Source organism: Chelonia mydas, chromosome 3, assembly GCF_015237465.2.
Source record: "Chelonia mydas isolate rCheMyd1 chromosome 3, rCheMyd1.pri.v2, whole genome shotgun sequence".
Taxonomy (NCBI): domain Eukaryota; kingdom Metazoa; phylum Chordata; order Testudines; family Cheloniidae; genus Chelonia; species Chelonia mydas.
In genome coordinates, this window is record NC_057851.1 from 159,995,351 (window position 1) to 160,020,078 (window position 24,728).

Consider the following 24,728-nt stretch of genomic DNA (forward strand, 5'->3'; position numbering starts at 1 on the left):
GCATCCAGAACATTAACATTCATATTTTGTATGTTATCTAATGGTCAGAAATGCTACAAATTTGTCATTTTCATCATGGCCAATCAACAAAGTCTAATTTTTCTTTAATTTGCACAGAGGCTAAATTATTCCCTTAGGGCTTGTTATATTCATTTTATGTACAGCCAGCTTACAATAGACTAAAATATGAAAAAATTTAAAAAAGACAAAATTATCCATTCCTTGTTTTTATCCTGCATTCCTTCTGAATCTCACACACAACTATAAACAAAACAACAGATATAGAATTAAAGTCAATGCTTTTCTTTAAAACCAATACAGAAACCCCAAGGATTGGCTTCAGATCTGCATATCATCAGCCTGTCCTATCTGAACAATCATCGGCATTCAGATTGTGCTATTTATCAGCTTTCCTTCATGTCTGTATTTGTATTCAGAGAAGTCTGTATTTTATATGTAGAAAGTCACAGTGATACCAGTTTCAATTGCATTCCCACATCAGTCATAGTTCCGGTGTAGGCAACCAATGTACAGTGTGACATTCAGGAAAGCACTCCAATAGGATCCAGTAGGAGCCTGGTGTGAGTTGGCTTAAATAAAAAGTTTAAAATTCTTTTCAGAGAGTAACTTTCTGGCAGCAGATTTATGATGATTAGAAATTGCTGTGGTATTCTTCTGTAATGTTTTAATGAGTATGGTTATTAGAATGCACCAATTAAAAACATTTCCACACTGTATTAACTTCTACTTCCTCTTGTGATCTAGCAAATAATTTAATTACACATCACTGGAGATTTTTGGTAATCTGACACATGGGATAACATTGCTAAACAATTCTTGAAAAATAAAACCCAAAATGGATCCATAAATTCTACAGGTCTGGTTCTAATATAGTGTGAGCATGCATCACCTGGATGTGAGTAAAATAAATATTTTCAGGGGACATTTTTGCAACTCTTGTAACTGCCGTGCCTTTAAAGCTAGATTTAGGAGTGTCGCTTTGATGTCTGTTGATTTTTGGCATCCATTCTCAATGCTGCTATCTTCACTAAAGACACCTTTAAAACATCATCATTTCAGGCAAGATGAAAGCTCAAATGAAATACATTACTCCTGCAAAAAACAAACAAACAAACACAAACCATGTAAGAGTTATAGAGGTTCTGTTTCTTCAAAAGATAAGGCACTGACAAAAATTTCTTAGGTAAAAGGCTGCATAAGAATTTCTTGCCATTTACAAATGTGTTGTAGTCCATAAATGGTCCATTCCTAGGCTCAGTAAGGTAGACCCTGAAAATGTAAGGACTGATCCCTCAAAGCTACACTGTTAACATAAACAAATATAATTCATTATTTAGGCCATATGGCACATTAGGAGAAATGAACAACAGTCTGAGCACAAAAAGGCATTGGACGTTGCTTGCTCCAGCATCTATCAACAACAGAAATTCCATTCATCTTGTGTCTGAAGAGATATGATGGTGACACTGAATCCCTATCGTGGTGGTTTCTGTTGAACTCATGCACATGTATAAAATGTTACTAGCATCAATCATGGATAGGAAAAAAAAAGAAGTATATGGCTAGTTTAAGCCAAAAGCTTCTCCAAGGATCGGCATCCAAAGTCAGCACTACTTAATGTTTTCAATCACAGCAATATCTTCCGCTGCACAGTGAGGAGTCAAACCATTCATATAAATGCTGTCTGTCTTTGTTAGAGCAGGCAAGATGTCCTTCTCACTGCAGAGGTGGTTGACTGACAGGGTTCTCTTGCAAGGGGTCAGATCTTGACTGTGGTTGACAGCGAGCTCTGCAGAGAGCTTCCTTTTGATGGAGGTAGCCCGTTGAAACTTGTCATAAATCTCCACACTTAGACGCCTGCGGGTTTCTTTGAACTCTGCCGTGACATTGGCCGTCCATTCGGCAGCGTGAGCTCTGAACTCTCCCACCTGCAACACACACAATGAAAGAGAAGGGGAGAGAAACACAACATGATTAGGCACGTCAAGGATGGTTTATATTCGGGACCCCAGCACGAACAGAGAACAAAACTGTTGCCCACTGGCACAACTCTTTTTTGGTTCAGGTTTACCTTTTGTTAAAAAAAAAAAGTCTAGTTTCATAGAGTTATATTCTTTCGTCCAAAAGGAAGACATATTAATACAACAAGAGCTAAGAATGACATTAAACACAACAACAACAACAAAAATCTATACAGTTAAAAATGGACAAGCTGATTTATATGGAATCAATAAGGGGAAGTTTCCTTTAAAAATGAGGTCCTGGCAGTTGAGAACAACCCAGCTGGCCGGGGGGTGTTGAATTCCCAGAAATCCAGACTGTGTTATGTATTGTTACCAGGGGAGATGTACAGGGTTATTTATGGACACACTTACTGTCTGTGTAAAGATCTCTGTGAAGCTTGCCACAGGATTTTCTAAATATAGATGGAAAGGGCTTTTAAAAGAAAAATGGCAGCTGCTTGTATTCTATTTTTAGCGCATGTTCAAAACAAGGATTAATGTAAGTGACAGTTTTAGTCAAGTCAGCAATATGCTTTGCTTTTTCTTTCCATTTCAACTAAGTCTGTTATTTCAAATAGAGAAAGGAACAGGAGTACAATGTGGGACTCGAGGGCTGTCACTAATTATCCTGAAATGAAACCATGTCCACTAGTCAGAGAGCAGAGATGTTGTGGAGTCTCACAGCTCTATGATTCTATTGCCATTATGAAAATCCCTCCATTCTGATTGGCTACGGGAGGTGTTCTGATTTGCATAATGACTGCTATTTCTCAATTAGGAAATATGCAGATCCCTGCACTTTGACTGGTTCCTGCTCTCAGCACTCCAAATGCATTTGCCAGGAACCAACACAGGGGCTGATCCACTCTCAGTGAAGACAGCAGTCTTTCAACCATGTTTCTCCTCAACTTTACACTCCGCTTAGCTTTCAGTATCAGCAGGCCTGAAGAACATGTGTGTGCACGCACATGCATATGAGTGTGGGCAGGGGGTAGGGAGAGTCCAAAATTACCCTTTACTTCCCAGTGCCCAAAATGTTCAGCCTTTTGACCACTTGAAATAGGAAAGGCACTCTTTTTTGGAGAGGGGGTAAATGGAGCAAAGAAAAAGATAAGAGGATGGAGAGAAGTAAGGGACATGGAAAGTGGGGGTGGTGCAAAAGGAGAGAGAAGCTTTTAAATATACTGTTACAAAACTTATTTTTTTAAGGGAGCTGTGTGGGGGTTAGGGTTTCTTGCTAAGTAGCAAAGGCCTGGGAGGTGCTGAGGTGTAGCAATGGGAGGAAATGGATAAGAGGAGGGAGAAAATGTTTTCATATAATACGTGGAGGGGGATTCCTCTAAATTTGGCAATAACCTTACACTGCGCTGATATGAACCTCAGCCTCTGCCTTTATTTAACATTAACACACTGGCCTTTAACTGTACTTAGCCCAGGATACAGTTATTACACCAAGCAGAGAAAACCCTCCATTTACCATTTAAAATAAATGAAGAGGACTCCTTGGAATGATTAGGTTGTTTTTCAGGGTTTTGTGTTTTTTGTTTTTTCAATTAAACTCAGGAACAGATATTTTTGGAGGATTTTTTTCCCTTAAGTCTCCACTTTTCAGACTGTTTTAATGGTAAGTTAGGCTCAGAAAGGAGATGGTAGAGTAGACTAATGTAAATCCAAAGCATAGCACGTTAAAAGAATTAAACCACTTAAATAAATTACTCTAATTTGTAGCGCGGAGTCCCAGAATTTCAATCGCTGGCAAACAAGCAGTGACAAGGTGAGCACATATTTGTTCACAAAAATCAAATGAAAATAAAGTCAGAGAAACAAGAGGCTTTGCCTTTAAAATGATTATGTACATTAGCTCTGGAAGGTGGCCACAGGGCTATGTATATTTTGCAGTGCCGCTGGAAACAGAAACACAATGGTGGTAAAAGTTATCAGCTCACGGGGGAATGATAAGGGGGTGTTTAATCCAGCTTTTCTTCTCATTGCACAAACAAAAAAGCCCCCAGATCCAAAGGTCATGTTATTAAATCTGTACATCATTCAACTTCAATAGAATTACACCAAAAATGAATGTGGCCTAATATGTATATTTTTAAAACAAGGATTCTTTTCAGTTTTGCATAGCAGTTTACGCTAGCTGAATAATTAATCAGTATTCAAACCGGGCTAAAAATAACACTGACATATGTACTTCAGATTTTAGAACAATAAAGCTTGTGATACCTACAGATTTTAACTGTGCCAGTACTTTTCTTAATAGAAAACAAGTAATAAAAAAAAACCCCACCAAAACAATGAGCTAGATCTTCCCCTACATTAGGGCAGCTTTGCCCTACTGAACTGGTGTAAAGCTATCCTAAGAATGGCTTTCCCAACGACTAGAAGATCCCCTTGAGAAGGGGAATCCTTAGATGGCACAGAAAAAGCGTATGGGTTGTGTTATGATAATTGGCTCTACAAAGTTACCCTAAGATCCATTGTAAAAAGTATGTGAAAGTTCATAAGATGTTACAATAACCACAAATAATAGGTCAGTTGTTTACAACGATGAATGTTACAACAGATGTAAGAAAACCACACAGAGAAACGATTAGTCCAATCCAAATGGCCTACTGATATAAATCAAGGACCGTGGTGAGATTATACTTGGTAAACAAGACAATGTGGGAACAAAGCTACCTGTTCCAAATTTGTCCTTACAGAAATGGATTTAATTGGTGGACAAAACAATGAGGATATATGCCACCAGCTTTAATCCTTTTGGGACAGTTCATCCCCTAATGTGCCAGCATTCAACGCCTCTCAACTCTTCTAAAGGACTCACTTCCTGAGAGGAAGGCTGGCTGGCCTTGCTCTTGTTTAAGGAACTTTGTCTTCCCATTTAAGAGCTGAAAGTCATTATATTATCTTGATATCCAGTCTGCGGCGAACAGCAGAGAGGCTAACAGAGGGAGTTTGCCTGGGATCTGTCTGAGAGGAGGTTCGCTAAGGGCTGCATTAGGGAGGCTGTGTTGGTGAGTATCTGAGTGTCTGTTGTGGGGACAATTTGACCGTGTGCTTGATTGGTTGTTTGAAAAGTGTGAATTGGGAGTGCTTTGTTCCAGGTGAGCCTTGAGTGGGCCTGACTGTTATAAAATGCCAGTCAGCTGAGCGGCGAACAGCAGAGAGGCTAACAGTGGGAGTTTGCCTGGGAGTTCGCCCCGGGGAGAGCCCACTGAGGCTTACATCTTGCTGGATTTTCCAAGTAGTTTCTACAACTCCTGAGGAAGCTCGTAGAAGGAAGGTAATATGGATGGGGAGTGTTCAGCTGTTGTGACCTGCACTGGATGTGCCATGTTAGTCTTTCTTCCACAGGACAGAAGCGACTTTGTCTGTACAAAGTGCAAGCTGGTCTCCATATTGGAAGAGAAGGTTCAAGGTCTGGAGAAACAAATATCGACCCTGCGTTGTATAACAGGAAATCTTCAGTTTCTCGACAGACATCAGGATATGCTTCTACAGGCACAATGTTCTGAAGATTCAGAGCAGGCTGTGCAGCGGGGACAGGAGGACAGTGAAGGAATTTGGCAGTATGTGACCTCCAGAAGAAGAAAGGGGAGCGTCCATGTACCAGCAGCGCAGATACAGGTAAGCAACCGTTTTCATGTTCTCTCCACAGGTACTAATGCGGAGAGTGGACTAGATGATACATCTGAGGGAAGGGAACAGAAGGAGACTCCGCCGATTGGAAGGCATGAAATGCACTGTCCTAGGGATGGGGGTTCCACGACCACCGCTCCGAAGAGGAGGAGGCAGGTGGTGGTGGTCGGGGACTCTCTCCTCAGAGGGACTGAGTCATCAATCTGCCGCCCCGACCGGGAAAACCGAGAAGTCTGCTGCTTGCCAGGAGCTAGGATTCACGGAGAGACTGCCGAGACTCATCAAGCCCTCGGATCGCTACCCCTTCCTTCTCCTCCATGTGGGCACCAATGATACTGCCAAGAATGACCTTGAGCGGATCACTGTGGACTACATGGCTCTGGGAAGAAGGATAAAGGAGTTTGAGGCGCAAGTGGTGTTTTCGTCCATCCTCCCCGTAGAAGGAAAATGCCTGGGTAGAGACCGTCGAATCGTGGAAGTCAATGAATGGCTATGCAGGTGGTGTCGGAGAGAAGGCTTTGGATTCTTTGACCATGGGATGGTGTTCCAAGAAGGAGGAGTGCTAGGCAGAGACGGGCTCCACCTAACGAAGAGAGGGAAGAGCATCTTCGCAAGCAGGCTGGCTAACCTAGTGAGGAGGGCTTTAAACTAGGTTCACCGGGGGAAGGAGACGAAAGCCCTGAGGTAAGTGGGAACGTGGGATATTGGGAGGAAGCATGAGCAGGAGAACGCGAAAGGGGAGGGCTCCTGCCTCATACTAAGAAAGCAGGACAAACAGCAAGTTATCTCAAGTGCCTATACACAAATGCAAACAGCCTGGGAAACAAGCAGGGAGAACTGGAAGTCCTGGCACAGTCAAGGAATTATGATGTGATTGGAATAACAGAGACTTGTTGGGATAACTCACATGACTGGAGTACTGTCATGGATGGATATAAACAGTTCAGAAAGGACAGGCAGGGCAGAAAAGGTGGGGGAGTTGCACTGTATGTAAGAGAGCAGTATGACTGCTCAGAGCTCCGGTGACTGCAGAAAAACCTGAGTGTCTCTGGATTAAGTTTAGAAGCGTGAGCAACAAGGGTGATGTCATGGTGGGAGTCTGCTATAGACCACCGGATCAGGGGGATGAGGTGGACGAGGCTTTCTTCCGGCAGCTAACGGAAGTTACTAGATCACAGGCTCTGGTTCTTATGGGAGACTTCAATCACCCTGATATCTGCTGGGAGAGCAATACAGCGGTGCACAGACAATCCAGGAAGTTTTTGGAAAGTGTAGGGGACAATTTCCTGGTGCAAGTGCTGGACGAACCAACTAGGGGCAGAGCTCTTCTTGACCTGCTGCTCACAAACCGGGAAGAATTAGTAAGGGAAGCAAAAGTGGATGAGAATCTGGGAGGCAGTGACCATGAGATGGTCGAGTTCAGGATCCTGACACAAGGAAGAAAGGAGAGCAGCAGAATACGGACCCTCGACTTCAGAAAAGCAGACTTTGACAACCTCAGGGAACTGATGGGCAGGATCCCCTGGGAGAATAACATGAGGTGGAAAGGAGTCCAGGAGAGCTGGCTATTCTTTAAAGAATCCTTATTGAGGTTACAGGGACAAACCATCCTGATGTGTAGAAAGAATAGTAAATATGGAGGCGACCAGCTTGGCTTAACAGTGAAATTCTTGCTGATCTTAAACACGAAAAAGAAGCTTACAAGAAGTGGAAGATTGGACAAATGACCAGGGAAGAGTATAAAAATATTGCTCAGGCATGCAGGAGTGAAATCAGGAAGGCCAAATCACACTTGGAGTTGCATCTAGCAAGAGATGTTAAGAGTAACAAGAAGGGTTTCTTCAGGTATGTTAGCAACAAGAAGAAAGTCAAGGGAAGTGTGGGCCCCTTACTGAATGAGGGAGGCAACCTAGTGACAGAGGATGTGGAAAAAGCTAATGTACTCATTGCTTTTTTTGCCTCTGTCTTCAAGAACAAGGTCAGCTCCCAGACTCCTGCACTGGGCAGCACAGCATGGGGAGGAGGTGACCAGCCCTCTGTGAGAAAGAAGTGGTTCGGGACTATTTAGAAAAGCTGGACGAGCACAAGTCCATGGGGCCGGACGCGCTGCATCCGAGAGTGCTAAAGGAGTTGGCGGGTGTGATTGCAGAGCCATTGGCCATTATCTTTGAAAACTCATGGCGATCAGGGGAGGTCCCGGACGACTGGAAAAAGGCTAATGTAGTGCCCGTCTTTAAAAAAGGGAAGGAGGAGGATCCTGGGAACTACAGGCCAGTCAGCCTCACCTCAGTCCCTGGAAAAATCATGGAGCAGGTCCTCAAGGAATCAATTTTGAAGCACTTAGAGGAGAGGAAAGTGATCAGGAACAGTCAGCATGGATTCACCAAGGGCAAGTCATGCCTGACTAATCTAATTGCCTTCTATGACGAGATAACTGGCTCTGTGGATGAGGGGAAAGCAGTGGACGTGTTATTCCTTGACTTTAGCAAAGATTTTGACATAGTCTCCCACAGTATTCTTGCCAGCAAGTTAAAGAAGTATGGGCTGGATGAATGGACGATAAGGTGGATAGAAAGCTGGCTAGATTGTCGGGCTCAACGGGTAGTGATCAATGGCTCCATGTCTAGTTGGCAGCCGGTATCAAGTGGAGTGCCCCACGGGTCAGTCCTCGGGCCGGTTTTGTTCAATATCTTCATTAATGATCTGGAGGATGGTGTGGATTGCACCCTTAGGAAGTTTGCAGATGACACTAAACTGGGAGGAGAGGTAGATACGCTGGAGGGTAGGGATAGGATATAGAGGGCCCTAGACAAATTAGAGGATTGGGCCAAAAGAAATCTGATGAGGTTCAACAAGGACAAGTGCAGAGTCCTGCTCTTAGGATGGAAGAATCCCAGGCACCGCTACAGACTAGGGACCGAATGGGTCGGCAGCAGTTCTGCAGAAAAGGACCTAGGTGTTACAGTGGACGAGAAGCTGGATATGAGTCAACAGTGTGCCCTTGTTGCCAAGAAGGCCAATGGCATTTTGGGCTGTATAAGTAGGGGCATTGCCAGCAGATTGAGGGATGTGATCATTCCCCTCTATTCGACATTGGTGAGGCCTCATCTGGAGTACTGTGTCCAGTTTTGGGCCCCACACTACAAGCAGGATGTGGAAAAATTGGAAAACGTCCAGCGGAGGGCAACAAAAATGATTAGGGGACTGGAACACATGACTTATGAGGAGAGGCTGAGAGAACTGGGATTGTTTAGTCTGCGGAAGAGAAGAATGAGGGGGGATTTGATAGCTGCTTTCAACTACCTGAAAGGGGGTTCCAAAGAGGATGCATCTAGACTGTTCTCAGTGGTAGCAGATGACAGAACGAGGAGTAATGGTCTCAAGTTGCAGTGGGGGAGGTTTAGGTTGGATATTAGGAAAAACTTTTTCACTAGGAGGGTGGTGAAGCACTGGAATGCGTTACTTAGGGAGGTGGTGGAATCTCCTTCCTTAGAAGTTTTTTAAGGTCAGGCTTGACAATGCCCTGGCTGGGATGATTTAGTTGGGAATTGGTCCTGCTTTGAGCAGGGGGTTGGACTAGATGACCTCCTGAGGTCCCTTCCAACCCTGATATTCTATGATTCTTCAGCCCACCAGTTGGGATATCTAATTGCCAGCACCACAAAGGTACCTAAGATCCTGTATTGTATTCCCTTCCCTTGTGTTACTTCCTGCCCACTGTTTCTTTCCTCCTATCTTATCTCACTAATGTGGGTTTTCATCAAATCCCGAAGTCAACTAGGCTGCATTCATCTAAACCTGCCTTGTCTAAGGAGAAAGAATCCAAACAGATGATAGCCCTGACTAAATCATAACTAACCAGAGTCCAAGCAGCAGGTGTTGTGGTCAATGTGCCAGCCAAAGCATCCACTCATAACTAACCAGAGGTGCAGCATTCCAAAAACATCAACAAAAGCCATATTTCACCTATCTTTTCTATCCTGTCTCTCCTCCACCTTGTGTCCATCTGTTTGTTAAGAACAGGGTAAGTGAATGCCCTTCACATCAGGGCTGAGAGTAAAATTAACCTTTTCCTTTTCATCAAAGAAAGGTTGTTCTGAAAATAAGAGACTCTGATACTTTAACTCCAAAAGGAGAGGAGACTTTGATAAGGTCTGAAGTTTGTTTTGTATAATCACTTAACCACAGTTTCAATATAAATCTTGTTTTACTTTCTTCTTCTTTGTCTGGGAGTGTGAGAGTTTAATCCGTAAATATTCAATTTGAATTAATGCTTTTGGGTGTTTGCCAAGTAACTAAGTAAAACCAAGGCCTCTGTTTAAAATTCACCCCAAAGCTATCTATCACTGTTTAATGTTGACCAGTGATGAGTTTATAAACACCTTGAACTCTTTAGGCCTTTGAGATCAATATCCATACAATTCCCATGCTATCCCCACATCTTTGCACCTTCGCAGCTGCGTGAGTACTTCTCGGCTATAGCTGAGGATCTAGCCCAGATATTTCACTTTGAGACACATTGCTGACAAGTCACGTTTCAAGGGATGTTGTCAAGATTGGTACATCTAAATTTAGACCTGCTGAACTAGCTTTGTTTTGATTACCATCCCTCTGCTCTGTCAGCCTGCTCCATTCTTATGCCCAGGCAAGCTACTGAAAGCCACAAGCATTCTGAACTGACCTACCCACCACCCTTTTAACCTCACTCTTATTTTTCTTCTATTGGCAGCTTCAGCTCTCTTCTCCCCATCCCCATGCTTTCCCCACAAATAACCAACTGGCTGTGCTGCTGGCACAACTAATTATTGGCAGTCCCGAAGACATGCTTTTTATTCACTATTCATGGCCACTCAGCGACATGCAGAGGACCATGCTATCTTCATAACACTGGGCCACTTGCTGTATTTTAACTGTTAGGCACATTAATTATTCAATGGGATTTTAAAAGTCTAGTTATTAGGTTATCTAATAATTAAATTCTAATAAAATCTCCTTTTTGGGGGCTAGGTGGTGTAATTGGTGAGGCTCTCCCATAAATATCCTCGTTGGAGACTTGGATTCAACTCCTGATTTAAATAATAAAAGACATGAATGTCGTGGTCTTATCATCGGCTCGTGTTTCAAAACTATCACACAGTTTGCCATAAATCAATTCTTATAAAATAAGAGAAAGAAGGATTGAAATGCAATGGTGCTGCACGGGGAAGCTGGAATAACCGCTGCACAGGGAAGCTGGAATAAGTGCTGTGTGTCCTATGTCTGGCCCAAATTGCTGCTTTCAGCCCCTAACTTTTGTGGGCCCTGGAATGCACTTAAAGAAAATTTTTACCCTTTCAGATACAGCATCTTTTACCACGTAACATTTATGGACTCGAGCTCAAGGGGTTATTGAAAGAGTAATGTGCAATTTCTAAAATTGCCAGAGCACATAAACAACCTGCTCTTGTAATTTAATTCCTCCTCTGTTCATAATGACATTTCAATGAATGTTCAGGTTCTCTCAGTCCCCAAGGTATGACATTTCCTCATACTGCATTCAATTTTAGCTAAATTTGGGGTCTGGTAGCCACTTCATATCTGATGCTAAGTGATTGAAATGCCAGTTGTCTGCTGTTCAAAACCAAAAATATCTGCACATAAATTTCTACAGCAAGAACTGTTTACTTTTTCTTCAAGTCCCCTTGCCTCACAAAAATAGATTACTCTGCAGACTCCATAGGAGACATGTCTGCTTTTTTAATCAAATAGTTCTGAACCATATGATACACTGATGAAGACTGCTAATCACTAACATGGAGTGCAAGGATTGGAATATGCACAATATTTCTTAAGTGCTGGTGAAAGGTATCAGAATGACAGCCCAAGACTCATCCACATAACAGATAGTACAAGTGCCAGCAGCCCAATATCTTCTTGCCAATAGAAACCTATGCTAGAACACCATCATTAAATGTGAGTAGTTCCAAGTCCAACCCCAAGTGTTTCTCTTTTTCTACAGAGGCAATCAAAAATAGATTTGGGAGGAGTTAAACATCCTCATTCATCTCAGTGGAGTATTAACTCTAGAGCATTATGATGGCAATTTAAATGTCAACGACTAACTAACTTTTCTGATAGTCTTAAAGAAAAAAATATCCAGCTATCTTGTGACTGTGGCTAAGTCCTGAATTTGTGCACAGAGTATCTCTAACCCCAGATCAGGCATTCAGGTTATAGGTAGTTACAAGTTTTCTTTGAACCTCTCTGATCTGTATAAGCAATGTGCACTCATTTAGAATTTACAATTTATACTTAATGTGGTAATTTACGTATTCAGTACTACTTAATTCGCTTTTAATAGGAATTTTCAAACACTGCTTGTTTGCTTTGGGCTCTCCTGATCATGGACCTTTATGCTATTATGTTTCCTGACCCAACAGACACCACAGTCCCACAAGTCTTCCCATAGCAACTTCAAATGTAGCATCAGATTCTTCCAGAAATATGGTAATGCACTTATCATGGAACAGGAGAGAGCTCACTATCCTGACTAATGGAATTCATATTGAACCAGATATGCTTCTCTTGAAGAAAGACCATCAATCTGCCTAAAGTGAAAATATCAATCTCAATTGGTTATAACATAATGTGGAATATTCTCTAACTTACAAATCTCTGACACATTTATCAAATAATATAAAACAGTTAGCCACCATTTTAGTATGACACACCTAAAATACTTGAACTTCCCTGTTCAGTAACAAAACAGACCTTTGCACAGACCTTTTGCTGATGCTACTATTAGACAGGCATGCAGGATTTGGCAGGACTAGGGAAAGTCCCCAACAGCATTAGAGTGGGCTAGTGGTTAGATTAAGGAAGTCAAACCCATTACCAAGAAGCCATGAAGATAAATGGAAGTGCCCTGAAATGGCTTGAGTCATTACAAGCAGCCGTCCCTGCACCTCCTGAGTCCTTTCATTTGGAGTGCCACAAGGCTTAGTCCTCAACACCATCCTAATCAATTTCTACACAAAACTGTTGGGGGAGATGGTGAGAGAGCATGGGCTACAATACATCAGTACCCCGTATGTCAAATGTAATCAGCTTTCTCAACGCTCTTCCAGCTTTCTCAATGCTTATCTAAGATCAGCACCTCGATGAAGTTTCATATAGCCTACGGCCAGAAGGGAGCATCTGGCTTTTTAACATAGGCAAGACTGAGATGATGCCACTGGGACGGAAAGCACTTTGAATAGGGTGACCAGAGAACAAGTGTGCAAAATCGGGACAGGGGGTGGGAGGTAATAGGCTTCTATATAAGAAAAAGCCTCAAATATCGGGACTGTCCCTATAAAATCGGGACATCTGGTCACTCTAACTTTGAAGGACTTGTGTCTCTATAATTTCCCCCGCTATGTGGGACCTTTACCCTCAGATCCTCAAGTTTGCCTGCAGCCTTGCGATCCTTTAGGACTCCTCATTGCAATAGGTGCCCAAACAACCACAACAAATCACAATCAACAAAAATTCCTGCTTCCATCCAGCAATACTGAGTCCCATTCTATTAGACAGCGATCTGACCACAGCAAGGCATGCATTCATGACCTCCAAGCTTGATTCAGTCGTACTAGGAATGAAACTAAACACATTAAGAAAGCTCTAGTTGGTACAAAGCACATTAACCGATCTTCTTAGTGACACACATTACTGTGAGCACATCACCCAGGTGTTCTGTTCTTGCCTCTTGCAGAGAGTTAAATTCAAAACCTCTCTCCTGATATTAATAGCCCTTTATCAAACTGATCTTAAGCATCTGAAAGGTTGCCTCTCCTTCTGCAACCATGACTTCCAATAACAGTTCCTGTGTTCCACTGGAACTATGAAATTGTTAAAAAATAGCACAGGAGTTGCGAGAGACTTTGGAACTCCCTACCAGAAGAGGCAAGAATGACTATGAACCTTTCCACTTTCAGAAATAAATGCAAAACTCATCCTTTGACTTAGCTTTCCCGCTACAAGTTCATTCTCTCTCTCTCACACACACACGCACACACACACACACACAAAAACCCTATAATCTTAGCAAGCAATTTACTTCTATTCACAGGGAAAGAAGGGAGATATCACTATTTCTAATTAAGATACACTCAACTACTGTGATAATGGATGCTATATAAGGAGATAGATAAGTACTGTGTATCATAGGAGAGGAAAAAGGAAATTTTATAGTAAGTATTTCTATTTACTTTGTTTGTTTTTCCTTGACAGCTGTACTTTTACATTATTTTCTTTGGCTTGTGCATTTTAATCATTTTCCTAAAGCTACTTTAAGCCAAAAATAGGAATTAAATAACAATTTGGTGGGCTGGGGCTGGAGATATCCCCCTATTAATTCTGTAGAGAAATATGTGAAGCCTGGTTTACAGATATTCTTAAAGCACATGCTCCCAAGTCTGTAATGTCTGACAATTACCACTAATACATTCCTCCGGAGCACTGCAATTTCATTTTTCCCTGAGGTGAACTCTTCTTCAAAATAAAACTTTGAATTAATCTCTCTTGGACACAGTAGTCTGAGTCAAAACTAGAAAGAGTATGAAAGTGTCACATTGTCCTCGCAGAAGAGGAGAGTACATCATGTTTTGTCTTTGGAGAAACTCTTATGCAATATTCTCAGAAACTGTACAGTTCAGCTCTTTTTTTTAAATGTAATTCATATAGATAGGAAGCAAGGCAACAGGGCAATTGTTGGGTGGGTTGATACATGGCATGAGCAGCAGAGCTGGCCTATTTCTTCCCCTACAGCTCTTCTGGCCTGCGGGCATTACTGCACTGAACTAACTTGTTGCACAGCAACAACCTTAGCCACATACAGAAGCTACTACTGCCCCTCTGTTACAAAGAGGGGTCCTCTTCAAGGCTCACGCTGCTGAAAGGCTCTTTGGGCTTCCTGGCTCTCTTTTCCATCTTTCTCACTATTTGTCCTCCTATCTCTCCTCAATACCACTACCCCACCAAAGTAGCTTCTTCTAGACTTCTGTCTGTCATTCCCCACAACGATGGGGGAATTATTACTAATTATTACTATATATTACTATTGTATTATGATAGTGCCTAGCAATCCCAGCCAAAGATCAGGGCACCATTGTGCTAGATGCTGTACAGAGATGTAATGCAACAAAGGACAATTCCTGCCCCAGTAAGTTCATAATCTACAGTTCAGATAGTATGCAACAGGAGGCTAAAGCAAAATGATGCTATAAGAAAACGAACAGAATTGAGGAGAAAGATAGAAGTCATCAACTAGGTCAATCTAGCTGGGAGTGATTTGTATGCATTACAGCAAAGGAAAGTATTAAGGAGAGATTTGAAAGTGGAGTGGCTCTACAGATCTTCAAGTCCCTTCCAGTCTCCTAACCACCCTCTACCCACTCCTTTTCATACACTGGATGTTTGCTGCTGATTTATATAAAATGCTTCATGTAAAAGAGGAGACTCTGACATCTATTTTTCCGTACTTCCATTGACGTATAGATTTGTGACTACCCATTGTAATGCTTCAGAATATGTCAATTTGTAATATTCAAGAAGGTTGGTTTTTGACGGTAAAACAAACCTGACCATGTAAAGCCATATGCACAGGTTGTCACTGGCTCAATATCTACAGGGGGCTGAATGTTTGGAGATGCAGGTTTTAGAACAGGGGTAGTCAATAGGCAGACCTTTGGCCAAATCCAGACCACTAGATGCTTTTGAATGGACCCTGAAATCTTTTTATTTACTTATTATCATTATTGTTATTGCAGTGTGAAAAATGTTTCTCTGGAGTCTGGACCTTGACTTTATCTTGACCAAAAAATTTGGACCTTGACAAAAAATAAGACTGCCCCTGTTCTAGAACCAAATTTTCAAGAAAATTATGAAGGCACTGTCCCCCTCCCATAGGACAGTGAGAGACGGGAAATACTCCAGAGAGATTTATTTTGGCTGGATTGGGCTTCTGTTTGGACATTCAATAATTTCTTTGCTCCCAATAGTATTCAGCAATCATGCAGCACTTGACATTTTCATAGCACCATATAAGCTTTAACTAATTGATGCTCAAGTGCTACTTGTTGAAAATTTTAGTGCACTCCCAAGTAACAGTTTTAAAGATGTGGCTCACTTCCTTCTTTTTGATGGAAACAATTTCCTTCTCTCTCAGACAACGCACAACCACAATGATGATGAGACCTACTAATGTTTATAAAAAATAAAGCCAGCTTCAATTACTTACAACATTATGCCAGGAAAGAGAACGATCAAAAGTGAGCCAATGTATTAAGGTGACACAAGGATCAACTAACTGAGTAGTGGATAATAGAGAGTTCAGTTTATTGTGCAAGCATTTCTCAGAGAAGATTCCCAATATTACATTATCAGTGGCTAAATCTTAACTTTTAATGTCAAGATTTACTTGATCCTTTGACCCTTTGAGTTATAGTCATCTCTGGTTTAATTCCATTGACATGAAGTGGAATTATACCAGGAATTGATTTGGCCCATAGTTTTGGGACTTAAAATCCTAAAAACTGGAAAGTGCTTTATTTTTAAAAATAGAGTATGGATACTATTGGGGAAAGATATCAAAAGGGTATTCGAGAGACTTGGTCATATCTTTTACTGGCTCATGAATAAAGTACATGCATTTAACACCTTTCATTTGGAACGCTCCCCAGGCACTTGATAGCCATGCAATGCCAATTTGCCAGAGAAGGCGGGCACCTCCCAGAGCATGTATGGCAGTTAGGCACACAGCAGGTTGCCCAACAATAGCGGAAAGCGATTTGGAAAGCTAAGGATCCCTTTTCTTATTAAAAGATGTCACAGGAGCTTCAGGAGCCACACAGAATACTAAAAAGGGGTACTAAAGTTTCACTCCAAAAGTACTAGACTCCGTTTATTGACATTGGAAGGCTGAAGGACTAAATCAGTCCTACTGGAATTTGAATCCGTGGTTACAGAGAGCTATTCTCAACTCTGTCACAAAACCATGGCTAACTTCAAGTTTCTTATGTGCTCATTAGCATGACTTTGCAACTGAAAAAGCACACTGAGCTTATGAGTCAATTATTGTCTCTCCCCTATGGGATTTAAGTTAACACACTAGCCTTCCACTTCTGGAGACCTGGGTTCACTATGCTCCTAGCCATATTCTAAAAATGTTTGCTGTTTGCGGCTGCTACGGGGTGACAATTTCCACAGAACTGCCAAGGAACACAGATTCTTCTGGTGAGTGACCTTAAGCTCAGGAGCTAGAACTCTGCACAAATATTCAAAGTAATTTCTGCTGACTAATGCTGGAAGGTAGATACAGCTAACTCCAAGCAGGATAATAGAAGAGATTTGAGTGTCTCTCTGAGGCAGAAGGAACACAGAGCTGGGATTGAGAGAAAACCCTAAAAACAGCCTACTTGGGTGAGAAAGATCATCCATGGCTTTTTCCTTAAGTTATCAATAAAGTCAAACAAACTCCAGATAAGCAGTAAACCTGGACTATATATGCTGTGTGCATACTCTCTTCAGAACAGGGTGAGAACAACAGCTGATTACAAATACCTATATGCTGATAAGTTGGAAAGAATAATTTTCAGGAGCTATCTAGCAGTAGAATAGTTCAATGTCTAAAAATAATCCTTAGGTGCTTACTCATATTTAACTTTCTGAAAAAGAACTTAACGGATAAAAGAATACAGTAACAGTGAAGAGGGCAGCTATTGGTTGAACATGACTTCTTCATTTCCACAATAAAGGGAAACATTAGCTAATAAGAGGAACATGAGCACAGGACAACTATTAAATGATTAAGATCATTTATTTATTTTTATTTTTAAAAACCAAGATGGTAATCACTGAGAGATCTCATATGAAAGATCTGTTCTGTGGCGATGAAGGTCACATGTAGAGCTGGCTGGAATGTTCCAACTATTTGTTTTTTTATGCATTTAGTGAAAAAAAGATTTGACAACACCAAAACAATTTGTGACTTCAGATTGATTTCACAAATGTGTTTTGGTTGAGAACAACTTTAAAAAAATCATTAGACTCAAAACAAAACATTTTTGACTTTTCTATTTGCCAAAAATTTAGGCCTGAAACAAGTTTTTTTTTTTAATTCCCAGCAAACTGAAATGTCCATTATTTGCACAGGTTCAAATCCTGACCCCTCGCAGGTAGTAGAGGCCAATGGTTGGGCACTGTGGCGCGTGCTTACTACACTAATCATAACTAAGGCTCCGTGTTTATCATGGATTCCATGACTTTCTGTGACCTCTGTGACTTCTGCAGCAGCCCGGAGCAGCTGGCCTGGGAGCCACCTGAGCAGCTCAGGCAGCCCCTGGGCCAGTTGCACTGGCTGCTGCTGGGGCAGTCTCAGGCCCCCCTGCACCCCAGCACAGAAGTTTGGGGGGGACCTCAAGATTGGGGTGGGGGGCAGTGCTTACCTGGGGGGGCTCCCCAGAAGGGGGCTCCCCTCCCTCAGCTCCTAACTCCACATGCTGCCTCCGCCCACAGGCACCGCCCCCACAGCTCCCATTGGCTGCGGTTCCCAGCCAAAGGGAGCTGCAGAACCGGGGCTTGGGGCAGAGCGGCGGCAGTACATGGAGCTAGTAGCTGGGGTCCCCGCTTCTCAGGAGCTGTGAAGGGAACCTGCCCCAGCCCTGCCAACCCTCCACCCCTGGTCCCCAAGCAGCCACGGTGTCCCCTGGGCCACAACTCCCTCCCCCGAGTACCTGCGGTGTTTCCCTGGCCACGCCCCTCTAGCACCCCAGCCCCCCCCCCATGAGCACCTGAGTTGCTTCCATGGACCACGCCCCCCCTTAGCTGCTTCCATGCACCCGCGCTCCCCCAGCACCCACCACACCCCCTGGACCGTTCCCCCAGCACCCGTGGCACCCCCAGGGCCAACCCCACAAGTTTTAGTCAGGGGTATATAGTAAAAGTCATGCACAGGTCACAGGCCGTGAATTTCTGTTTACTGCTAGTGATCTGTCCATGACTTCTACTAAAAATACCCTTGACTAAAATGTAGCCACAGTCATAACTACCTTGCTGTTACCTTGTGGTCTCCCCTTCTGTTTGCTGTATAAACCAGCAGTCTTGCTTTATATTTAGAAACAATAAGTGAAGCAGGGACAGTCTTTTCATTATACAGATATACAGCACTTAGCACAATGGGGTCCTCATAGCTGATTGGGGCCTCTAGGCACTACCACAATACAAATATTAAACAACAATATCATCACCACCACAACAAAAACACCTCAGGCCTGATTCTGGTTCCTGGCTCTGGCTCTTTTGTGCTCCAGCATTTCTAGTGGATGGAGAGAGCTGGTCCATACCACTCACCTTTTCCTTCCCCTTACCCAGATGGAGGGGGCCATTCCTGCATGGGCCATGAGCATGAGATGGCCAGAGACAGTGCTCTCCAATGATCACTGATGTCTAGGGGACTGCTCTAGTCAGCATAAGTTAGAGTAGCTCTTAGGCTGCTCTAAGGTATGCTGGGACCTGGTTTGGCCTCTGGTCAGGATGAGGATGAAAAGAGTGGAAAAATAGCTTAGAATCATCTTGCCATCTATTCCAGGTCATGCACAAGGCACAACTCAGTTGTTCTAGGGCTCAGTAGACTATGAGCCCGAGGAGTGTCCCTGAACTAGATGAACAGACTTCTTCATAGAATATCAGGGTTGGAAGGGACCTCAGGAGGTCATTAGTCCAACCCCCTGCTCAAAGCAGGACCAATCCCCAATTTTTGGCCCAGATCCCTAAATGGCCCCCTCAAAGATTGAATTCACAACCCTGGGTTTAGCAGGCCAATGCTCAAACCACTGAGCTATCCCTCCCCCCATCTTCATGTTATGTGCACTTCATTGCATTTAGTAGCTATGTTCTCTTTGTGACGGGTGCTCAGTACAGGAGCAACGTATGGTGGACTGCACTGAGCATTTCATAATTAAAACCAGAATCTATAGCACTATAACCCACAATCGGGAAATATTGTTTTGAGAAGGGGGAAAAGGCCAAATTCCACTCAGAATCAATTCAGCCAGATCGCCACTAATGGTTAATGATACCAATACTCCTGCTCACTTAGCTAATTGCCACTCTTTTTTGAATCTCTCATTAATAAAAATCTCTTTTCCACTGATCCTGTTAGCATTGTCTGACCTATTTGGTACATGGAGACGGTCACTATCATCCAGTATGAAAATTACTACTTCAGGGACATATGCAAAAGAGACAAAATATCCATTCTAATCATTAAAAAAAATTCCATTACAAATTTTTTCCAGGATATGAAATTTAACAGCTAAGAGGAGTAGATTTAGAAAGTTTTCAAAGTGCATGGCACCATAGTGCAATAGCCATCCAGTTAATACTTTTCATTCATAACAGCACACAAAATGTATGAGAGGGGAACTGTATCTCAAATAGATTTTTTTAAAATGCAGTTGTTGGATTAGTACATCTGAGCAAAGGCATCTGGATGTATTTTCTGCCAGAACCATTTATGAGTTTAACAGTGCTTTGGGCCTCTCTAACATCTGATTCAAATATAAACGCCTAGAAACTATTGCCTTTCTGAATGCAGCACTTCTCTATAAAACACACCTCACCCAATATCCTGGATTGACTGCACAGACTCTTGGATGTGCCAGCTACAGTGAAGCACACTCCTACTCAAGATGCAAAAGCATTCGACAAAGGCTCTCATTCTTTCACAAAATAATACTAGAATTCATAACTATAAAGAGATAAGGGATTTATTAACTAAAAGTGACCTGTTTTCCCCTTTTCCTCTCATAATAATCTAGTCCTCATTCTAAAAGAAGAACATGTTATCAAAAGCTGTGCACTTCCCAATTGTTACTTACATTTTGAGAGAAAAATTCAAGCTGGACTAAACTCATCACTGGTGTAACTGCACTGACTCGAACATTTACAGTAGTAATGAATTTGTCCCATTATACAGCACTGTGCAATTGGAAAATATTTAGGAGTCATTCAGCAAAGACTACTTCTGCATCGGCTTTCAGTTTTTTCATGGGTCTCCTAAAATTTAAATATTTGACATCTATGTCATAATATCATCATCCATTTGTATTCCAGTGGTGTCCAGAGGCCCCAAATGAGATTAGGCCCCAGAGTGCTACATGCTTTACATACACATAGTAATAGACATCACAGTGCAAATGTACAAAAGGTAGAATCTCCTATTTTTTGAGTGTTTGACTTTGCAACCTTTTCATATAGTTTTTTGTTCATTATATCTTTTCACACACCGAAGTTAATGAAAGATTCCTCACTATAGTACATTTTCTACTCATACCTAGTCCAGTTATACCATTACTGAAGTATAGGGTCCCTCACCACTCCCTAGAGAAGTTTACTCCACAGACTAATTATCCTTGTAATTAGGAAATCTTCTCTGATATTCAGCTTAAATTTACCCCTTTGTTCACCTTTCACTCCAATTTATTTTTGCAGAGCTGTCCAGTTTTGTCCAGTTCCATTTGTGAAACTTTATGCAAATTATTTGCAAAGATACGAATTAGCTCACTGCATAATTTACATATTTTCCAGTAATTTGTATATGACCATAACCTTCAATTTACCTAAAGCTGCACAAAAGGTGGTAGCCGTGGTAGGCAGTTAGATGATGAAGGAAGCCTTGGGAATAGGTGGGTGTCGGGTAGGGCTGTCTGAGGGGAGGAAGCCAGGGCATGTGGGTTTATGAGGCTGTTTGGGTGAAAGATGAGGGTGGATGGGGGCTACCAGAGGGTCTGGGTGGAAGAAGCTGGAGAAAACTGGGAAGCAGCTAAGAGAAGTTGTGTTTCTGGGGGTGTCTAGGCAGAAAACTGGTAAGGGGGGTTGAGTGAATCTAGGCATAGCTAAAGGAAGGTGGATTTGTGGGAGTGTCCGGGTGAAGCAGGGAGAAGATGGAGGAGAAATGAGTTTGTGGTGTTGTCCAGTGAGATAGCTGGCTGACTAGCGATTGGCTGAGTGGTAGCTAGGTAACCAAGGATGTAGGTGAGTAGAAGGGGAATAAACTGGGGGCTAACACAATGCCCAGAGGGAAGATGGGGGCAGCAGGATGGAGTTGCTGAGGGTTGGGCAGATGGGAGTGTCTGGGGAGGAAGCTGGGCTGGTTCACCTGTGGGTAGTACAGCCTCCCCCCACCCGCATCCCTGCCACTACAGCCTCCATGTTCTCCTGCTATCAACGCTGTCACTAGCCTGCTCCACACCAGCTCCTCAGATCCAGCAGGGGAAGCAACAATATAGAAGCTATTTAGGCCACTGTGGTGCCTGCTCAGCTGGCATCGCTGGCGTGGGGGGGGGGGGAGGCTCACAACTGCAACCCATTCCTGCAGACCAATAGAATGCGAGACATTCAATCTGGGCTGCAGGAATACATGAGTGGTGGCCTGCATGAGTGTCGTGACCCTTGGCAAGGCTGCACGAGATATAACCATTAAAGGAAGATAATCTGCTTCATTAACAAACACTGGATATGTCCTAGATTTCATTAAATTCATAAGTTTAAAGGCCAGAAGGGACCATTATGATCATCTAATCTGAGTTTCTGCATAATACAGGCCATAGAATTTCACCTGCATTGAGCCTATAACTTCTGGCTGAGCTTAGGGTGACCAGGTGTCCTGATTTTATAGGAAGAGTCCTGACTTTGGAGGCTCTTATATAGGCACCTATTCTCCCTCCCCCCCCCCCCCCCCCCCCCCCGCCACCCCCATCCCGATTTTTTACACTTTCTGTCTGGTCACCCTAGCATAGCTACAGGTTTATATTTTAGAAAGACATCCAATCTTGATTTAAAGAATGCCAGTGATACAGAATCTACCATAGCTCCAGACAAGTTGTTCCAATGCTTAACTACCCTCACTCCTAAAAATGTGTGCCTTATTTCTAGTCTGAATTGGTCTAGTTTCAGTTTCCAGCCATTGTACTTTAGGCTAGCAGACACACATGTAGCAAAGTGCTCTCTGCTATCCTCTCCCCTTGAGGGTACTTACAGACTGTTTTCAAGTCACCTCGTAACTTTATCTGGAATAAGCGGAATAGATCGACTTTTTTACATCTCCAACTCTAAAGCATATTTTACAAACCTGAAATAAGTCCTGTAGCTCTTTTCTGAACCCTTCTTAATTTTTCTACATCTCCTTTGAAGTGTGGAGCACAGAACTGGATGGGACTGGAAGCAGTATTCCAGTCATGGTCTCACTAATGTCTGTAAAGATAACATTTCCTTTCTCCTACTCGGTCTTCTTCTGTTTACAGTGATGGATTGCGTTAGCCCAGTCTACCACAGCGCTGCACTGGGAGCTCATGTTCAGCTGGTTATTGACCACAACTGCTAAGTATATTTCAGATTCACTACTTTCCAGAAACAGTCCTATATCATGTGAGTGAGACCTACACTTTTTGTTCTTAGATGTATGATCTTTTATTTGACTTTATTAAAACACACATTCATATAAATCCAGCTTACCCAGTATCCATTTGTAGAAGTGACCTGACTTTATATATATGTTTACCATTTCACCAATTGTTTTGGTCATCTGCAAACTTTACCATCAATTATTTTATATTTTCTTGCAGATAATTGAAAATGCTGCATAACAGGTGATATTTCCTTGAAAAGAGTCCCAGCCTTTCCATTATTTTGAAAGAAACAAATATAGAGTAATATACCACTTAAGATCAAAATTTATTTTTTGTCCTTGTAACATACTACATACTTATGTAAATATACTACCAGTGACAAATTGCTTTTATTCATAGATTCCAAGGCTAGAAAGGACAACTGTGATCATCTAGCTTGATCTCCTGGATAATACAGGTCATAGAACTTCCCCCAAAATTCATCTAGTCCAACCCCCTGCTCAAATCCCCAATTTTTGCCCAGATCCCTAAATGGCACCCTCAAGGATTGAACTCACAACCCTGGATTTAGCAGGCCAATGCTCAAACCACTGAGCTATCCCTCCCCCCAGTAAGCTAGGCCTTAAAAACCTCTAAGGATGGAGATTCCATCACCTTCCTAGGTAACTCATTCCAGTGCTTCACCACCCTCCTAGTGAAATAATGTTTCCTAATATCCAACCTAGACCTCTCCCACTGCAACTTGAGACCATTGCTCCTTGTTCTGTCATCTGCCACCACTGAGAACAGCCTAGCTCCATCCTCTCTGGGACCCCCCTTCAGGTAGTTGAAGGCTGCTATCAAATCCCCCCTCACTCTTCTCTTCTGCAGACTAAATAAGCCCATTTCCCTCAGCCTCCTCTCATCAGTCATGAGGACATTAACCTCCTTTAATTCCGTATTAGTTGAGCCATGTATCAGCATCTTGTAACTTTTAACATTTATTATAGATGGAGCTAGACATGTTTGATGATACAGTAGTCTTTCTGGCATGACGTCTATGCTGGGAAGTAGACTTACATGACAAATTGTCAATTTTATCCATCAGACAGCAGATGGACATGACGATTCACAAGCTACTCTAAAATCCCTCACTTAAATGTAACTATTAAAACCTTTATTTTTTTAAAAAAACCCAAGACTTGCTTTACATTGCTGAAATTCTATTTACAACAAACTGATGAGAGATTTAGCATTTTCCTGCAAAATACCACAGTGTGGGATTTTTTGGTCCAGCCAATCACACCCACAAAGCAGTACATTTTACCTGCTCCCTCATTAGGGCAGCAGGTCCTGCGTCCCTAGTCCCACTGCAGTGCTCTACCTACAAGTATAATAATTTTCCCCTCAAATTTCAAAGCGAAGTGAAGTCACTATTTTTCATTGCTGAAGTTCTAGATCCAGTCTTTAAAGGCCTTATCCAACTCCATTCAAGTCAATGGAAATTATCCCATCAACTTGAACAGGAGCTGCATCAGAGCCTGAGGCTGCGATTTTCAAAGGAGCCTAAGGGAGCTAGGTACTCAGCTTCCATTGAATTTCAATGGGATTTGAGCTTCTAAGTCCCTTAGGTTCCTGTGAAAATCCCAGCCTA

The 24,728-nt window shown here is 42.4% G+C and overlaps 1 protein-coding gene across 2 annotated transcripts in view; it reads right to left on the bottom strand.

The window, feature by feature from the left end:
• Window positions 1-286: 286 nt before the first annotated feature.
• Window positions 287-24,728, bottom strand: part of KCNK2 (potassium two pore domain channel subfamily K member 2) — a 206,922-nt gene continuing 182,480 nt past the window's right edge. For both annotated transcript variants that reach the window (XM_043543656.1, XM_037895724.2), the window contains one exon: window positions 287-1,949. In XM_043543656.1, coding sequence (XP_043399591.1) covers window positions 1,632-1,949 — 318 coding nt within the window. In that variant the 3' untranslated portion in view covers window positions 287-1,631. The remainder of the gene's footprint in view (window positions 1,950-24,728) is intronic.